At 45.2% G+C, this 20,195-nt stretch overlaps 1 protein-coding gene across 4 annotated transcripts in view; it reads left to right on the top strand.

Annotated features, from left to right (window-relative positions):
* STARD13 (StAR related lipid transfer domain containing 13) overlaps positions 1–18,162 on the top strand; it is a 235,703-nt gene extending 217,541 nt beyond the window's left edge. For all 4 annotated transcript variants that reach the window (XM_042998133.1, XM_042997960.1, XM_042998016.1 and 1 more), the window contains 7 exons: positions 2,697–2,895; positions 7,870–8,080; positions 8,905–9,019; positions 9,843–10,064; positions 11,062–11,279; positions 14,762–14,938; positions 15,658–18,162. In XM_042998133.1, the coding sequence (XP_042854067.1) occupies positions 2,697–2,895; positions 7,870–8,080; positions 8,905–9,019; positions 9,843–10,064; positions 11,062–11,279; positions 14,762–14,938; positions 15,658–15,775 (1,260 nt within the window). In that variant the 3' untranslated portion in view covers positions 15,776–18,162. The remainder of the gene's footprint in view (positions 1–2,696; positions 2,896–7,869; positions 8,081–8,904; positions 9,020–9,842; positions 10,065–11,061; positions 11,280–14,761; positions 14,939–15,657) is intronic.
* Positions 18,163–20,195: the final 2,033 nt, after the last annotated feature.

Raw genomic sequence — 20,195 nt, 5'->3', positions numbered from 1 at the left:
AGTGTAGGGCTAAGGTTGAAGACTGGGGTTTCTTTCTGCCTTTCCCTTCTGCCATCCTGAGCTACTACATCTGGAATCTGGTCTGAGTTCAGACCACCTTTTCCTTATTAAGTTTAGGAAAGAAATTTCCTTCTGTGCTTCCAACAAAAATCCACAGATCCCACAGATATTTCCCACATCCCTGGAAGATAAGGGTGGGACGGGAAGGTTATTGTCAGAATTTGAGGCAGAACAAATAAATACCTGACTGCCCTCTGGACATCCTGTGAGATCTAAGTCAGAACAAGCAGCTGAGAGCCCGCAGCTGGAGAGCTCCAGACATGTCTAAAATAATTAAAATAACAATATTTGCTGAAACTAGAAAGAAACTTGGAAACGGAACAATACGAGGAAAACATTGCTGGGATGTGTTTGTACATGCACGTCGGTACTCACCCAGAGATGAAGCCAGCAAGACTCGGGATGCTCGTAATTTACCCACAAACACCTATCTGCTCTATTCTTGATAGATTCCAATCAATAGTCCTCTGCTGCTAAGAAAATAACAGGAATTCTCAGGCGGAATGATACCAACTCACAGGAGGATAAATGTTTGTGAGTCATACTCCACAATTCACCCTCCAGGCACTTCGATTCTGAGAACTCCCGTGGAGCACAGCCCCGTGGCACCGTCCTGGGCCTCCTTCCGGAACTAGAGAAGTCGAGAATGTAACCAGGCTGAGGATGGACCTCACTTTAGTAATCGTTCATCTGACACCTTGAATTTTTCTTTCGACAGTACGTGCTTTCTTCTCATGCGCTTTGATGAAGTTTGGAGCCGTTGCCAGAGGGTGATAAATGTCCTTTGCATTCTTGAAGCAGTCATCTAAGTGCGGCGAAGTTTTGCATTTTCTAGACCTTCCAAACTTTAAGAAATAAAAAGGAAAGCAGTTAATGTTTTCAGTGACAATATGCCTGAATATTCCTGATCTGTGGAATTAGGGTGCTAAGCCTGGGAATGCAAAAAAAGTGTTACTAAGGATTCGGTCTTTATTGCCACAAAACGTAGCAGCGTATGATGTCCTCTGCGATCCATTCCGCTGACGTGTACAAAACCTGAGTATTCTCTCATCGCTCAGACTTCTCCCCTTGCTGTCACTGTACTTTAAAGGAATTAGGACAGCTCTCCGTTTAGAGCCATGACCAGGAGAGCTTTCCTCGGACACCTGAACTTGGGTCAAGCCTGGCCTGGCACACGGAGCAGCCGCTGACAGGGCCTGAAAGTTTCCCCAGGCTCAGGGAGGAGGAGCCATGGCTGACCCGTGTGCGGCTGCTTACCGGTCTGACCGCTCAAAATCTCCCCACCTTTTTGGAAGTGAGCCAACCTGTGAGCCCTTCAGGAGTGAGAAGAGTAGAGATTGAGGGTTGAATGAACGACTGAGTTTGAGCAACTCCGGGCCCTACAGGCACTTAAAAATAGCTGACATGCTGGGGCACCTGGGGGAGCTCAGTCGGTTAAGCGTCTTGATTTCGGCTCCGGTCGTGATCTCACGGTTTGTGGCATCCAGCCCCCCCATTGGACTTCGTGCTGACAGCACAGAGCCTCCTTGGGATCTTCTCTCTCCTTCTCTCTCTGCCCCTTCCCTGCTCACGTGCACGCAAGCACACACTCTCTCTCTCTCTCTCAAAATAAATAAATGAACATTAAAAAAAAAAAATAGCAGACATGCAAATTCACTGTAAACCAGGGGTCCCAGAGAAATTCAGTCATTTCTTGGGTAGAGGCAAGTCCAGAGCGCAGAGCCTCTTGAGGAGCCAAGAGTGTAACCTGCCGACCCTGGCAGGAGTCTCCATTCTCCTGGGGCTCTGCTCCACCTCAACTCGTTCCTACTAGGAGCATTATCCCCTTGGTTCCTTACTGCTCCATTTCTCCATTTACATGTCAAAGAGAAGAGGAATCTAAGCCCTACATAAGACAATGCCTTAAAGTGAAAAAAATGCCACCCAGGGATCCTCACTAGAGCCACAGCTTATGCACATAAGTAACCAGGTAGAATAATGGGTGCCAAGCATCATATGAGAAACATACATAGGGAGGATTACAGGGGTTCCAAAGGAGAACAAGAAATAAGACCCTTAAATCAAAATACATGTTTATGGTATTATTTTGTTTCATGAGCATATTCCCGATGAACTTCTCCCCCAAAGGTGCACTGCTTGCTTATCTGGGACCCACCAAACCTTCCATTGACCAAACTTTTTCAAAACCCCCCACTAAAGCGTCAACCCCAGACAGCAGGGAATTTTGTCTGGCCTGCTCTGCTCACCAATGGCTCCTAGCAACTGTAAATATGCCTGCGATAGGGTGGTATTTAATCATTGCTTGTTGGATAAGTGAATGCCATGATAGCATCTAGTGTGTTAGAAGGCTACAGGTTACAAAACACTGTCATGCACATTTTCTCATTTAATCTCCACGAACGCCCTGTGGGGTGGAGTATTATTCTTATCTTTATTTTATGGGAGAGGAAGTCAGCGTTCAACTACTGCCCGAAGTAACTAAACTCATCATTCACGGTTTTACCAGTTCGGAAGCAATTGCTACTCATTCTGGTCCTGGTTCCATGCCCTCTCATCACTCCCAGGTTGCTTGCTTTAGGAAGAGAATGACTGGGGCCAGGGCCGCCTCGCTAACACGTCCCTGTGACTTGTTTCAGGTGGGTCTTTTTCGAAAATCGGGCGTGAAATCTCGAATCCATGCGTTACGTCAGATGAACGAGAGCTTCCCTGAGAATGTCAGCTATGAGGACCAATCTGCTTATGATGTGGCGGATATGGTAAAACAGTTCTTCCGGGACCTCCCAGAGCCTCTTTTCACCAACAAGCTCAGCGAGACCTTCCTCCACATCTATCAGTGTAAGTGGAAGCCATGCAGACCACTGTTCTCATGCGCACGCATCCACGTAAAAACATTCTGCAGACTGAGTGCTTGTTGTACAAGTAATACATAAATCCATAAAGAAATATATGAAAGTTATCATCTACACTTCTTTCCAAAAGTAAACTTTGTTCACAGTTTGATATGGAAATCTCCAGGCCATATTTTACGGGTCTGAAAATACCTTTTTGACATCAAAGTTTTCCTTCTCAGTAGGGTTTTGCATAAGATCTAAAACTAACTTTCGATGTACTTTTAATAACTTTAAAATGCAAAGGGGACACAATGGAATTTATTTGGTATATAAATGTTTTTATAAACTTACTTAATTTTAGAGGTGCCTGGGTGGCTCAGTCGGGCTAATCATCCGACCCTTGATTTCAAATCAGGTCATGAACTCACCGTTCATGAGTTTGGGCTCTGCATCAGGCTCTGCCCTGACCGCATAGAGTCTGCTTGGGATTCTCTCTCCCTCCCTCTCTGCCCTTCCCCGCTCATGCTTTCTCTCTCAAAATAAATGAATAGCATTAAAAAATATATTTTATCTTTTTAAAATAAACATTTCCTTGGGATATATGAAATTCAAAGCCAAATGATCAGAAATAAGAAGCAAATGTATCTTAATACAATGTATTTTAATTGGTGAAAAGTAAACAAACCAAATGAAGCTTAGGCCTAATTCAAGTAAGTAATGTTTTCACTTGGAATTTTTTAAGTGATGCTAAATTGACAATTCTCAGCAAAGCCCCAATAATTAAAATAACCATTGAATAAAAAATTTTTTATTCTTCTGAAGGTAGCATATCCTTCTGAAGGTAGCAGCAAAGGGGGATATTAGAAATGAACACATGACTCTTTTCTAGATGCAATAATATTATTATTATAAATTATTTTAGTGGTCCAAGTCCCAATATTTTAGGAAAAAAAATATTTGGCTGTGGACTTTGAGTGTTCAGCAAAATATACCTGAACTGGGACTCAACATGGAATTCATCCAGTTTGAAGAAGATCCCTGCTATAGAGAATTCTGGGCTAAATGTGTTTCAGGAGCCTACGATATTGCAAATCCTAAAGGGATTATAATAAATACCACTTGTAAAAACAGGATAAAGTGATGACCCACTAAATAAATATTATTTTGTCAAAGTGAATAAGTTAAGTTAAATTAATGGTACATGTTGTGTGAGCCCAAACACAGAGAGTTTATGATTTTGTTGCCATAAGAGATTGAGCTGCCATGAAGCCTCCCTCATGGTTTGGAACTATCATATATGATTCTTTACATTTAATCAGTTCTCAGGTTAGGGTTGACACTAGTCTAAGGTTAAAGCCAGATGATTTCCAAGAGATAAATCCCTTTGGCCCCTTCTGAGACTCACCAGCAAGAAACTGGATCAAAGCAGGGTTTATTTTAGCTGAGCAAACATTTGCCAAGTTCCTCTTATGCACAGGACACTGGGCTGAGTGCTACAGCTGATATGGATGGGTAAGACCTACTCTCTGCTCTTAAAGATCTTACAACTGAGGGACATGAGACATATCATAAATAACTGCCGTGCAGCAAGATTGGAGAAATTCCACAGTAAGCTTACAAAGAAAACCCAAGGAGGTTGAGATGAGGAATCGAACTTGGTTCCACAACAGAAGGTTGGGCTATGGAAGAAACACTTGTTGAGTTATACAAATAGCATGAGCATGTGTCAGGGAATTACAAGGTATTCATCTGACTGGCATGAGTGGTAACTGTACGATGTAGGACCACTGACACTGAAAAATTAGACTGGGTCCATACCAAGAAAGGGCATTGAATATCAGGGCAAAGAGTTCATACTTGATTCGTTAAGCATTGAGGAACCAACCCTTGGGTGTTGTTGAGGGAGTTACCAGTTAGAATGCTCTCGGCTATAAAGACAGAACCAGAAATCCAACAAATAGCTTAAACAATAAAAAAAAAAAAAATCATACAATCGCACATGACAAGAAATCTGGAATTATGTAATTCCAGAGTCGGTTAATTTCACAGCTCAGTGATGCCAGGCTTGAAGTCAGCCTCTCTTGGTTATCCCCTGAAGGTCACAACTTAGAATTATGATTACCACAACTTATAATTATCATGTCTTCCCCAAATCACATTCAAAGTCAAGAAGAGAGCAGAAGGGCTTCTCCTTGGGCAAATGTCTCTTTTTATCAGGGAGATACATTTACAAAAGTTCCTAGCATTTATCTTGGTCCCATAGGCCAGAAATTATTTATACCTTCTCCCTTCAATCAGTCACTGGAAAGAGAAGGATTACCATTTGGGAGTTAGGCCAGCATGGTTATTCCCTAGTCTGCAGGAAGAACCCACCTTCCCTGAGCATATTGCAGCCCGCACCTGAACAGAAAGTGTGTTTTCTTGTAGAGGGAGAAAGAGGAAGTAGATGTTGAATAGGCATCCATGTTTGTGTCTGCCACAAGGGTAAATATCCATCAGAACTGCTCTTGTGACCCATGAATGTGGAAGTGGTGAACAAGAGATATTGGACTGTCCAGGAACCGGGGGTTAGTGAGTGAGCTAACACAGTAAGTGAAGCACTGGGTTACCTGCAGTGACTTCCAGCAGTGAGACTGGAAATTCAGTGTTCCGTGGATAGACTCTAGAGTCAAAGAGAGGGACCGTTCTTCCTCCCCTTTTCCAGGGCAGTTTTAATTTTAGCTATGTTGCTTCTTGGACTTTCATTAAATGATTAATTGGAGTTTGGACGGATAATGAAAATATTTGAAACCCACTGGTCTACAGGAGGGAGAAAGATGGAGGGATCAGAGACTACTCTGTAGTCCTAACATTTGGTGACTGGGAGAATATGGAAAAGAAGAGGGGACGGAGAGCTGGTTTGAGAGCAGGGAGAGGAGAGGTGTTCAGAATCAACTGGACATTGAATTTGAGATGCCGATAGCCATCCACATCGTTGCCATTATCAACATTTAGATATGCAGGTCTAGAGTAGTCTCCCGAGAGCTGAGAAAGAGGCAGGAGCCACACGAGTGCCGAATGTAACAGAACGGTCAAAGAGGATAGGATTCAAAATGAATGCTGAATTTAGGGATTAATAGTTGACCTTCACAACAATTTTTATAGAAAATAATAGAAGATCCTTTCTGACAGATAAAGGGAAAAGTGACTAGAGAGAAAGTTGAGACAACGTGTAGCCATGACAGATGACTCTTAAAATTTTGTTGTGGAATATTGGCGATCTGAAGTTAAACAATGTACACACTAGACATCTTAGCCAAAGCAGCATATTTAAAAGCAGTTCAATGGCTCAGCTGAATTTATAACACTTCAGTGACAAGCCTGAAGCATCTGCTTCTGTTTCAGCACAAGCAAGAAAAAAGAAAAAGGTTCTGCTATAATTTGAACAAAATGGCTCTTTTCTACTAAACCCCGGGCTGTCTTGTGCCACTACACAGTGGACGTAGCAGGGGTCGAGATGGTTTCTAAAACATTGACTGTACAGCAGGCTTTTCCAGAAATGTGGATTTGCCGCGTGACTGGGGTCCAGAGGGTACCCGGCCCTGGGATGTACAATGATGGAGAGGATCCAGACCCGGGATGAAGGTCACACCACAGGCCCTCTGAAGCAGCAGGTTCCAATGTTTTTTATCATGTACCCCTACCACTAGTAAATATCTGAGCATGTATACTTATTTTTCATAGTAGAAATATACTGTGATATACTATGATACACATTATAAAACGTACCCAGTCAGTATTTTTAAAGCATGAGAGAAAACATAAACACCATTGAAAATCCTGATATCTTCTTCTCTCATGTCAAGGATTGTCACAAGCGCATTTCCTCCACCCCTTCAGAGGACAGACACCCCACTGCAGACACCTGTTCTAGAACATGGTATTTTAAGAAAGACCATGTAACCAGAGTGAATTCTTGACCGGGTCTTTCAGAGTCAGAGGTATAAGGGCATTGAGTCAGACCTAAAAGATCAGTAATGAACACAGCCAGGGGGCAGCATAATGTAGTGCCTAGCATCCGTTTGCTGGGATTTTCCCTTTCGGTTCACATCACCTATTTGGGGCCCGCACCCTTCTGAACCTGCATGGCCAGCACCCACCACCACCACCCCACACGGACCACCCTGAGGGAGAGTGGCCCGACACGGCCAGACCCTCCCCATCACCCTAGTCAACCTGGATCCTCTTCCCCAAGTACAACCTCAACTTCCATACTCCCCAAGATTTTGAGATGCGTGACACTAGGTCACCGCATGAAGCAACAGCACACTCCCTCTGCACCAAGCCCTGGGGGACTTGTAGGAGAAAGGAAGATGTGTCCGGCTGACCCTCAAGGAGCCGAGCCTCTAGGAGTCATTCGAGAGGGCCAGCCAGCTCCGTCCCACCACTCGTGGTTAATAGCGCCAAGCTGGCATCGAAGCCCGGCTCCTCTGCTAGAGGTGGGGAAAGGCGAGGCCGCCGTCCCCTAACACAGTGGTGTCCAAACACGTGCCCCGGAGCCCTGGGCCTCCTGAGAGGTGCTTCCCAAGCTGTCTGGTGGGAGGGTGGACATGAGGGAAGCCAGGCTGACCGTGCCCCGGCCAGCCGCCAGCTGCAGTCAGAGCAGAAAAACAGTTTGCAAACGGCTGAGCAGGTGGCTCGCTCAGAGACCGTGAAAGGCCAGGACGGGGCCGTTCCTTGCCAAACAGCGTTTCTTGTTAAGGCAGCGGGTCCGGAGCCGGACTACTTGGGTTCCAGTCCCAGCTCTGCCTCTCAGCAGCTGTGAGGCCTGAGCGGTGACTTACTTCTTTGTGCCGTTAGTGGCTGTCGCCATGGTAGTCGGTGATGGTCATATCTCTGAGGGGGTCTGCACACCGGGAAGGTGGAGCTTCCTCACGGGCCCCCAGCTGGCTCCTCCCGTGGCTGTTCCTCTAATGACCCGGCACCCGCCTTTCTGCAGATGTCCCCAAGGAGCAGCGGCTGCAAGCAGTGCAGGCAGCCGTCCTGTTGCTGGCCGACGAAAGCAGGGAGGTCCTGCAGACGCTGCTGTGCTTCCTGAGTGACGTGGTCAACTCGGTGGAAGAGAATCAGATGACACCCATGAACCTGGCTGTGTGTCTGGCCCCCTCCCTCTTTCATCTTAATTTACTGAAGAAAGAAAGCTCCCCCAGGTGGGTTTTTCTCATCAACAGCCATAATCCTTAGATATTCCCCATAGCTCATTAAACGAACAAACAAACAAAAAACACTTCTAGTATTGTACTTCAGTTTGGGGATTTGTCAGCATTTAGTTTATTATAATCAGAAAATGTTTCAAGGGGCACCTGGGTGGCTGAGTCAGTTAAGCACCCGACTCTTGGTTTCGGCTCAGGTCACAACCTCACAGTTTGTGAGTTCAAGCCCTGCATGGGGCTCTACGCTCACAGCATGGAGCCTGCTTGGGATTCTCTCTCTCCCTCTCTCTCTTCCCCTCCCCTGCTCATTCTCTCGCTCTCTTTCTCTGAATAAATAAACTTTAAAAAAAAGAAAGAAAATGTTTCAAGGTGAGCTAATTCATGTGCTCAGATATAAAACCAGGTAGTACTGAAGGATGGCCATTGCCATCCAGAAAGCCTGAGGCATTGTGTTCTGGTGTGTATGTAGTGTGTGGGTGGGAAAGAAGTCATATTTACAATCTCTTATGAAAAAAGCAGGACTTAAGACCTGAGAACAGCAGCCTGTAAAGACGTGGTTTCAAATTTAGGAAAAAATAGATAAATTTCTCCCCCAGCAGTTACTCCTGCCCTTGTATTTTTCCAAGGTTTTTCATTATGAGCTGTCAGACTCTTCCCCTGACTCAGAATATCTGTGTGGTCATTGTTTTTATTTGGAAATGAGAAAGTCTGGGATCTGGATTAGCATCTTGGACAGGAACCGAAAACAAAAGGGACAAGCTCTGGATTGCGAAAAGCTCTTGGGTTTGGGATCCGCTTACAACTCTGTCCTTCAATTATAGAGTCATACAGAAGAAATATGCCACCGGGAAGCCAGATCAAAAGGACCTCAGTGAGAACCTGGCCGCGGCTCAGGGGCTTGCCCACATGATCACAGAATGCGACAGACTGTTCGAGGTGAGTAACCGCTTCCAGCAGCCTTCCTCATAGCTCTTGGAGCCAGAGAAGATGCTTGGAACCATTGCTGCATTTGCGGCTTATATGTGTTTGTTCCTGATTTTATGATGACAATAGTACACAACATAGCTGTGGTCATTGCCCCCAACAAGCGTGAGGAGCCCTGTATCACTGAGGCCCTGACAGTTAGACACCTGGGGCTACCGTGATGATGGTTTTCAAGAAAATGGTTCCATTGCCCTCCATTGCCAGCTTCAAGGCCAGCCAGCCAATTATGTTGGATGTGTTAACTTGGACCTGATTAGGTTCAACATCTGCGTAACCCTCTTGGTTCTGTGAACCAAGAATCAATGACAGGCTCTGAGTATAGCCACAGATGTGTTTAAGAAGTTATTGAAGTAGACTGCTGGCATACTTTTTGTGCTGGAATTGGCATCTGTAAATGGGAAAAGTGTGCTAAAAAGGTAAAGCTATTTCTGACTCATATTTGATGTTTCTCTTAAGTCTATGTGCTTTAAGTTTCCTGAGCCCACATTTTGCCAAACCGAAGAAAAATACGTTAAAAGGAAAATGGAAAGAATGAATGGGAAGTCATTGCAATGTTTTGGATAATAACTGTAGTCTCAGAAACATATTTGCTTTTCCTGACTTTGGGAAACTCCCCCACCCCAGCCTTGCCGCTGATCTTGGGAAACTATCCCCATGGCACTAGGCCCGTTGCCCACACTGTGGGTTTTGACAAAATTACTTTGCTTTCTCTAACTATTAGTTTCAGCATTTCTTTAGCTCAGTTTGTTGCTCTTGTGTGCATCCGTTGATTCAGGTCCCACATGAGTTGGTAGCCCAGTCCCATAACTCCTACGTGGAGGCTGAGATCCACGCTCCGACTCTAGAAGACCTGGGGTCCCAGCTGGAGGAGAGCGGAGCAACTTTCCATATGTACCTGGAACATCTCGTCCAGGGGCTCCAGAAAGAAGCCAAGGAGAAGTTCAAAGGCTGGGTCACGTGCTCCAGCACAGACAATACAGATCTTGCTTTCAAAAAGGTAATCTCAGGGTTGTAACAAAATTACCCCCATGTCTAACAAGCAGGGATTTGTTTTGCTTTAAAAATGGCCACTCTCAGGCACCTAGGTGGCTCAGTCAGTTAAGCGTCTGACTTCGGCTCAGGTCATGATCTCGCGGTCCGTGAGTTCGAGCCCCGCGTTGGGCTCTGTGCTGACAGCTCAGAGCCTGGAACCTGTTTGAGATTCTGTCTCCCTCTGTCTCTGACCCTCCCCCGTTCATCTCTGTCTCTCTCTGTCTCAAAAATCAATAAACGTTAAAAAAAATTTTTTAAATAAATAAATAAAAATGGCCACTCTCTGGGGCACCTAGGGGCTCAGATGGTTGAGTGTCCAGTTCTTGGTTTCTGCTCAGGTCATGAACGCAGAGTCTTGGGATAAAGCCCCATGTTAGGCAGACACTGAGTGTGGAGCCTGTTTAAAATTCTCTCTCTTTCTCTCCCCCTGCCCCTTTCCCCTACTAGCATTCTCTCTCTCACTCTTAAATTAAAAAAAAAAAAAAAAAAAAAGGCCACTCTGTCCATGGGGCTTGGCACACACACAAACAGGTCAAAGATCCACTCTAGAGACCACCAAGCAGTCCCTGGCGCATGTAATCAGAGTACAGAGTACCAATCTTATCCTTGTCCTTTAGCTGTGTGACATTGAGCAAGTCACATGCCTCTCTGTGCCTGGTTTTTCATTTGCATAATGGACATAATCCTACCACTGTTGGAGGAGGGCTATTTAAAAATCAAATGGGTTAGAATCTTTCCTGGCACACAGTAAATACCGTGTGTGTTGATGGAGATTACTTGTACGGTCACTATTATTTTTCTTCTAAGCTTAAAGATTAACATCTTAACGTCTTAAACCTGAGATATGCAGAATCACTTCCCAGTGGCATAACCAGTGATGTTTTTTGAGCGCCCAGTGAAGTATGGTAGGTTTTCGTTGGAACTAGTTGGCCCCTTCAGCCTTCGATGGTGTCTTTCCCAAGGTGGGGGACGGGCATCCGCTGAAGCTATGGAAGGCCTCTGCGGAGGTCGAAGCGCCCCCCTCGGTGGTTCTGAATCGTGTGCTGAGAGAGCGTCACCTGTGGGATGAGGATTTTGTGCAGTGGAAGGTTGTGGAAACTCTGGACAAGCAAACAGAAATCTATCAGTACGTGCTGAACAGCATGGCCCCCCATCCTTCCAGGGACTTCGTGGTTCTCAGGTAAGCCTGACTCTAGGGTTTAAGATGTTTTTGTTTCCAGAAGCAGATTAAGAGCTGCATATTTAGGGGCGCCTGGGTGGCTCAGTCGGTTAAGCGTCCGACTTCGGCTCAGGTCATGATCTCGTGGTCCGTGAGTTCAAGCCCCGCGTCGGGCTCTGTGCTGACAGCTCGGAGCCCTGGAGCCTGCTTCAGATTCTGTGTCTCCCTCTCTCTCTGCCCCTCCCCTGTTCATGCTCTGTCTCTCTCTGTCTCAAAAATAAATAAACATTAAAAAAATAAACTTAAAAAAAAAAAAAAAAAAAAAAAAAAGAGCTTCGTATTTAAACATTTTGCACAGTTCTATCACCTAAGTTCAGCCTCTGCTGGGAACTCTGAGCCGGTGCTTGCTGCCCTCAGCGACATCTGACTTTGTTGTATTTATGCCCGACTTCCTGCTTCCTTCACCCAGTTTACAGCTGTGCTGGGCTCTCCTCTGGCCCCTTTCATTACGGAGCAGACGGTTTATTAGGCCATAAATACTGCTCATTTCCTCAGAACAGAGTCCCGAGAATAAGCTGCTGTTGGTCCAGTGGGACTTGCTGCCATGTTATGCAAATTGCCTCTGACTTTTCTCCTGATTTGCCTTTTCTCCTTTGGGGAAGCAAGTCTTTGGTGTGTGTACCTCTTAAGACAGAAGTATGTGCAACCTCAAAATCCATCTGTGCAACCTCAGAGATTCATAATTCATTGCCATGTGTGGAAACCTTGGCACAGCCCCGAGGCCCAACTGTGCCTTAGGCCCAACTATGCACAGACAGCTGGGTATCCAGGAGGATTTCAGGGCCTGACAGGCCTGCTAGCCTTGTGTCTTCTGTTCAGGTGTTGCTTCTGATAGCTTTCTGGCTTGAGTTCTGGCCCCTTGCCCTCTGGGTTTGGAAGGGGTGCTCAGCCAGCAGTAGGAGGCATGCAGAGTATAGCTGTGCACATGGGCTGGGGAGTCAGCATCAAATCAGAAAGGACAGGGACTGAGGATGCCAAGAAACCAAATAAAATGTAATTAAACCAATATATGCTTTTTTTTATTGATAACTGGTGGCAGACAGTGTCTCTTCCCATAGATTAGCAGTGAAAAGGAATCACTAGTGAAATTCCCCGACGTCTGTTTCAAATACTTTATGAAACTAGTTTTGATGGCAAACCACAGGTTACTTTTCACACAGGCTATTTATGCCTTTGGAGTTGGTCCTTGGGACCTTGAATTCTAAGGGTCATTGTTGCCGAAATATGTGTGTTTATCTTAGCAACCTTGGGATCCTGGTGGAGAACGTGGGCAGTTTTAAGGGTGGCTTAGTCCCACAGTTGTTGGGACATTAGTCATCTCGTGGAAGTTAAAGTTCACATCTTCACTCTTGCAAATAGTTCTTCTGGGATGGCAGCCAGTTCTTCTGGGATGGAACCGTGCCATAGCGTGCCTCTTCCCTCCCTTTGGAGGAGGTTGAGGGCCAGAGTCCATGCCTGGAGCCTCGTCCTTCTATCCATCCCGCAGTCCCACCAGCCTATTTCTCAGTACAGGACATCATTCCAGCACCGTGGGGAGTCTGTGGGGATAATGCCGTGAATACAAGAGACTGCAATCCTGCTCTCTTGGGGTTGGCATTTTATCCGGGAGGGAGGATCAATAAATAATGAGTAAGGGGATCAGGTTCCTTATCTTGGGGTGGGGGGATAAGGAAGATAGGAGGATAGTAAGGGGTTGAATTTTAAACATAGTGCTTAGGGCAGAGTCTCACAGCACCGATAGTTAATCCACAACTTGAAGGAGAAAGTGGTTGCATCATGAGGCTCTGAGCAGGAAGACCTCGACGCTCGAGAAAATTAACCACGCAAGAAGGTAGAAGGTGGTTCCGACACAAGAAGGTAGAAGGTGACACATATGGTGAGGAGCTCACAAGGCTGAGATGCTTCCTGTTCAGAGTGTCTCCCTCTCTAGACCAGCTTGTACGCGGCTGGTCTCCATTCAGGACCCCACATTTACTTCTTTGTCTCCTTCCCTAGATCCTCAGGAGCTTCCAGTGGTAACTACTGAGGATTTTTCCATTTTACCCCCACAAATCTGTACAACTTGCAGTTTTTATTGCTAATCACTTCATCTCACGTGAAGGGAAGGGTCCCACCCGTGGAGAAGTTGCTAAGCGTTTGTATAGGGCTTTGTTCTTCCCAAGGTCTTGCTTGGCACCCGGAGTAGTTTCTCTTCCTGGTATAGTAGGACAGGGCCGACAAAGTTATAGAAGATATGGCCAAGCGAGGGAGGGGATTGGTGATGTAAATAACTGGGATTATGATAATGAAACCTGTGTCTTACGGTAGAAATGATGGTTACACAGATTCTCTCACAGTTCCTGATTTCCGTCTGCAACATTTTTCCAAGGGGTAGCCCCCTCTCTGTTTGAATGGCTCCCGTAACAGGGAACTTCCTACTCCTCAGACAGCCTGTTTCATTTTTGGAGAGTGTACTTTGTGAGACAGGTCTTCTCTATACTGAGCTGACACACGCCGTCGCATCTCTGCCTGCTGGAGTCAAATCGACTGTGTTGTTTTTTTTTTTTTCTTGTTCTGCTTAGGAGCCACTCAGGTATTTGAAAAGAATTAGCAGTCCACATGTGTCTAATTTGCTTCAGGCCAAGCACACCAGCTCATTTTTCCTGTAAGGCTGAGTTGAGCATCACTTCCGGAAAGCCTTCCCCTGTCAGCCTCACCTTCCTTTCCACGTGATTGCAGATCACTCCGTGCATAGCCTCATCACTGCACTCACTTTGGTGTTTTAGATGTCGCTCTGTATGTCTGTTTGTCCTCCTTGGCTGTGTATCTTTGTGTTCTTAGTGGCTTCTCACGTGTCCAGGAGATGTTTATTGAATGAATTGAATGGGCAAGTCCTAATTCTAAAACCGTAAGACCAACCGTTCAATAATGGCCAGGAACCTCTACAGCCTTGATTTGGGGTTCCAGAGACTGGAAAGCTGCAAGACTAGGGCTCCTGGGTGGCTCAGTCACGTGAGCATCCGACCCTTGATTTCAGCTCAGGTCATGATCTCACAGTTCATGGGTTTGAGCCCTTTGTCGGGCTCCGCGCTGACAGCACGGAGCCTGCTCGGGATTCTCTGTCTTCTCTCTCTGCCCTGCCCCTGTTTGCTCTCTGTGTCTCTGTCTCTTAAAATAAGTAAACAGACATTAAAACAAAAGGTTTAAATAATTTTTTTAATCAATAAAGTAAAATAAAAATAAAAGGAAAGCTGCAAAACCATTTCTGGCCTCTGGGTCGGAGGGCTGAGACCCTTGCTTTGAACTGTACTGTAAAGATTTTACACACCCTTCTGGAAACCATCCGTTGAAGTAACCAGGATTGGGATTTGAGCGGGAAAACAGAGGCGTGAACCTCAGTGCCGCGCCCAGGTGTTTCTTTCTCTCTCGGCCCTAATCCTGCGGTGCTGGGTGCTCTGCCGCAGGACCTGGAAGACGGACCTGCCCAAAGGAACGTGTACCCTGGTGTCCCTCTCCGTGGAGCACGAGGAAGCCCAGCTCATGGGCGGCGTGCGGGCCGTGGTGATGGATTCTCAGTACTTGATAGAACCTTGTGGCTCCGGCAAATCGAGACTGACCCACATCTGCAGGATAGACCTGAAGTAAGTGTGCCCTCCCGGGGACGCCAGGCTCACTCAAGGGCCAGAGTCGCCAGGGCGCCGTTCGTCGTCCCGATCCCCCGTTCCACCCTACTTGGTGTTTTCACTGCCGTTCGCGTGCTTTCATAGGTGATCGCTCCCCCTCTCTGTTTTCCTTTTCCCCCTCCTTCCCAAGCTTCTGACGTTCTCCTGCAGCCCTTTGCTTTTCTTTACGTTCAGTGCCGTTCCCACTCTGTGTGCTTCTCAGGCAGGGCGAACACACGCCTGGTGGCAGCACAGCGATCGCGAGTCCCCTTCTCGTGTGTTTCTGTCGCGCCTGCTCTCCTCTTGCCGCCCCCTCCTGTTGCCGTGCGTTGAGAAGAAACGAACTTACTTCCGACCCCGTCAAGGCACTCACGATGCCGAACAGGTTCTTGGTCTGGGTCCGTGGACACTGAGTGTTCTCAGTGAATTCCAGAATTCAGTCTGAATCTTCTCTGGGGACATGGTATTGCTGCGAAGCACCCAGTGAACCCTGAAGAGACAGACTGAATACTTGGCCAAAAAGGCATTTTCCAGGCACCTGATGACAGAGTGAGGTTCTCAGACCCTCGAGGCGTCAGCCCCGAGTTGTAGGCATGCGCCCCGAGGTGCGGGCCACAGCACAGCCCAGTCTGCCGTGATAAAATGCTGAGGTTTGGGAAAAGACTTTCCCACTTCCTTTCTCATTTTTGTCCCCACAGAGGTCACTCCCCAGAGTGGTACAGTAAAGGCTTCGGACATCTGTGTGCAGCAGAAGTTGCCAGGATTAGAAACTCTTTTCAGCCCCTCGTTGCTGAGGGTCCAGAAACTAAAATCTGAGTTTTCCCCAGTGCGACATCAAACTCAGGGAAGAGGAAGTGAACGGAAACACTTGTGGGAGAGGCTGCTCGTGAGAAAGCGAGAGAGAGAGAGAGAGCGAGAGAGAGAGACGTGGTTAATGCTTAAAAATGGAAACACTGAGAAGTCGGAATGTTGAAGAGGCAAGAATTGCTGAGAACTTTCCTAGCCTTCCTGGAGACGGCTACATCCCTACTAATATAATATTTTTAAAAATCAGAACATTTATCTATGTTACTTAAAATTAAATAGATTATTTCTTGTGCATTGCCTAATTTGCTATTTAAAGGCTTCTAAGAAGCATACTTTTAACTGTAAATAAATGTATGTATAGCATATGTACATATGTGTGTATATCTCTATCTTCACTGTATATATGCACAGTATCAATTTTATATATAATTGCGTCTTTTGAAAAGGAATGCATCTGACTCAGTGAGTCCCTTCCTCACTCATGTGGTTCTTTCCGAGTTGCTCTGGGCCCAGCCCCCCACTGTCCTGCTGCTAACACCCAGGTATGAAAATGTGTAGTCTGTCGGTCGGCCCCGATGTCTAACCAAAGATTAGCTAACCAAAGGAAAACAACATTGAAAGTTGTTATGTGTTGTCAGTTTGCTTGCGTCCTTCAAAAACTGAGCTTGGAGTGCTGGAGAATGCTGGGAAAAGAATACTTACTCCTCTTAAAAGCACAGAAGTGGAGTAGAAGTCATGACCAAGTATAAGGCTAGGTTGCCAGTAGCCAGTGGACCCAGCCGGATGCAGTTTGGTGAAATGTCAGATGCCCACGGGCCACTGGAGTCAGGGCAAGTGACTGCAAGAACTTCATTGCCCTGCTGGTTAGAGCCAAATATAATAGCCTTTGCATAGTCAAAGCCCAAGGGAGCCTCTGTGTTTTATCGAGTTTTCATAGATACATTTTATCATGTTCCTAAATGTCATTCTGTATGACCAGTGGCCTATTTGGTCACAGTTAATCGGCATTTTCTTACCGATACATTGCACTGAATTTAACTCTGGACACCAGACAGGGGGAGGCGATGGTCAGTTGAGAGTCCTGGACCATTACAGCTTCAGGGAATTCTTATTTTGCCATGGAGGATGTTCTTAAGATATAATTCATTAAACTTTTGCAATTTAAAAGACAGGGTTTTAAACTAACGATAAGACCAAAACTGTACTCTGCGAAAATAGAACTCTTAGAAAATATAAACAGGTTTCTTAATTTCATATTTCTTCATTAGCCTGTCAAGCTACCTACACGTTTGACCCAAACTTATTTATTATTGTATAGACTAAGCAGATTGACTCTCCTTAACCCATTGCTAATGGATTTAAGTTGTGGAGTTTTTTTGTTAATTGTAATTTGACAACGGTAGAGAGAAAGATAAGTTATTATGCTTGGCTTCAGGAAGAGATTTTCTTTGGTAATCCATGAAGATTGGCATCATAACTTAGCAACTGGTATGGGAGGAAAAAAAAAACCTTAAATGAGTGTTTTCCCTTTCTTTTGTATTGTTATGCATTTATGTTATTATGTAATGTTTTTCCTATCAGCAATGTGCAATTCTTTTATTGAGAGAAATAAAAATATTATATATGAGTTCTCTATGGTGCAAGGAAAATCATACTATTTGAATTATGACCTGGGAATTTTTCATTTCCTTGCCTACAAAGAAGTGGCCAGCAAACCCATAATTTTCAAGTTGGGCAATGCTCCGTGAGGAAAACAAATTCACTTCTGCCATGCATCTTAAATTCAACCATATATGTTGGATTACCTTAATATGCATAGACAAGATTAATGAAGTTTAATCTAGTTTAACACTGGTCCAGAGATGGAATCCTAGGGGTTTGGAAAATACGCTAGACACACACGGATGAATCGTACTGTATCACCAAGTTTAGCGTGAACACGAATCACCCGGAGATCTTGATCAACTGTAGACTCTAATTCAGGCAGTCTGGAGTAAGATTCTACATTTCGAACAAGTCTCGGGGATGCCTATGCTGCTGGCCCAAAGACCACACTCTGGGAAACAAGAGGGTACTAAAACCAATACGGTTGTATTCATGACCCCCCCTTCTCTTCAAATTACCTGACTTTCCCATTTTTGCACGCGTACTAATCATGTCACTGTTGCATAACCTAGTGCGTCTAAAAAAATAAAACAGGAAAAATGAGGGAAAAGATGCATCGAGCTTCTTTGTCAAATACCACAGTATTTTATTCACTGTTATCTTGCCAATGGAAATAAAATATGATATTGCATTTAAATATTATATTTATACCTCATGTATATTTTTACCTCAATTGTTGGTATCAATCATCAATTGTAAATAATTGCCAAGGCAAATAAATTTATATACATTAAATATTTCCTATTTTCTATAAAAATATATGTTGATTTTCATGCTTCATCCTGTAAGCGGAAAACCTGTCTTCAGTACCTCTCCCAAATACAAGGATGTTGTTACCAACAAACACTAACAGTCTGGGCGCCTTAATTTGCATCTAAGGCATTAAGGTGATGGGAAGGGCTTATTTTTTTTACGTTTCATTGTTATGAAGTCTGGAAGTTCTAAAAACACATCTACGGTATTTTTATTGAAGATTCAGGAAACTACAGCTACATTTCATTTTCACAGGGTAGATGAGAAATTGAGATATGATGAAGGGACTTCTGGCTGCACCACTGGGCCACGAAGAGTAGCCACATCTGACCCCGAGCCTCTGGCCTTCACTCTGTTTGTTCTCTGCTTTACTTCTAACAAATAACTAAAGTAGCTCCTCATTAAGTTAAGCAGAAGCTCCCTGGTAGTCTCGGCTACAGGCTGCAAAAGGCACAGCAGCCCAAGAGACCATATGCCCGCATAAAAATTATCCAAACCCTGCCCTCTGCTCGTCTCTCTCATGCCTTCCCCCCTTTCGTGAAAGGTTTCCTGTCCTAGCCAAAGGAGGAATTTCACTTGCCCCCTATGGGAAAGAAGAGAACACGGTGGTCATTCTGGCGGCCACCGGCTACAAACATCCTGAGCCCCCAGACCATATGAATTCAAACCTGATGGCAAGCATACGTCTTGAAATTCTCAGGGATGACGTTGTTCTGCTGGCTCTTGATATTTGGCCGCACAAAAACCGGTTGTATGTCTTCTTCTCAGGAAGGTGATGTACAGGGATGAAATAGACCCCAGCTAAGGGCAGTGGCACATGCTGACACAAAAGCAAAATCAGCGTGTGCTGACCGAACAAGGAGTTAGGAAATAAACACTTGCAGTCACAGCTCTGTATCACTGCAAAGCCAGCAGGTTTGAACAACGGACAGCATGCGATGTTGCACATGCCTTCGCCCCCGGCCGACTACATCCTCTGGAGAGTGAGTGTTTACTTCCATTCTAGCAACCCCACCCAACAGGCCACCCAGATGTCTCCTAACCCACATGCTCCTGTGCCCAGATGAGGCTCAAAATCCCAAGTAGTGCTGTTCCTCTGCAGCAAAATTTCCCGCAGAGGACGTTTGTTCACATGTGCGGTCCACATCCACACGACATTGGAGGGGGCTGGGACACCGGGCAGGCAGAGGTGTGGCTGCAGAGAAGACGGTGTGGAACAGAAACAGTGATGAGCAGCAGGTCCTTTCTTGTTACTTGTAGCAGTTCTGTTCGTTAAAGTCACCGTGAACTGAATTAGCGAGTACCAGACCACCGCTCCTGACAGAAATATAGGGGCAGGTTCCCAGGAGCTCTGCTCACAACATTTGTGTCAACCAATAAATATATAAACCTTGTTCTATGTGAATTTCTGTTTAAACATGTCTTACTCAATATCTATTTCTTACTAATAATGATTGAGCTACGGTATTTCTTTATAGGAAAACAACAGTCAAGAAAGGCTTAATATTTTCCTGACCCCGAGTAATGTGATTGTAGATTTCTTAGGCTTTCAGCCTCACAACAATGCTTTATTACCTTTTTTTTTTTTAATGGGCCATCATCTCAGGAATCCACAAATTTAGACGCTTTCCATCTTTTCCATAACTTCATCATGCATTCAGTGTTACTTTCCAGAGTCGCTTCACTTACAGATCGGTGCATTTCCTCTTTCTTTTTCTAGATGTACCATACGGTCAATTCATTAACATGGAACTCACAGCCAACAGCACTAAAATTCTTGGCTAAACAAATCTTATCTGACACACATATTTTCTCTGTAAGGCACATTCCGGCTTTCTTGATTTCAGGAACACTAGACAGCCCTTCAGCACTATACCTGGGGGCCATTTTAAACAGCAAAATCACTAACAAAAAGCTCAAAAAGGGGGAAAACGTGGTACTGAATACACCGTGAAAAGGATACTTCTTTACCGCGTGAGAGCTGAATCAGGAAGGCAGAGGTCACATTTGC

The sequence above is a fragment of the Panthera tigris genome, chromosome A1 (assembly GCF_018350195.1).
Source record: "Panthera tigris isolate Pti1 chromosome A1, P.tigris_Pti1_mat1.1, whole genome shotgun sequence".
In the NCBI taxonomy this organism is placed as follows: Eukaryota; Metazoa; Chordata; class Mammalia; order Carnivora; family Felidae; genus Panthera; species Panthera tigris.
The sequence above is the reverse complement of the archived record's forward strand: the minus strand, read 5'-3'. Positions and strand labels throughout refer to the sequence as shown.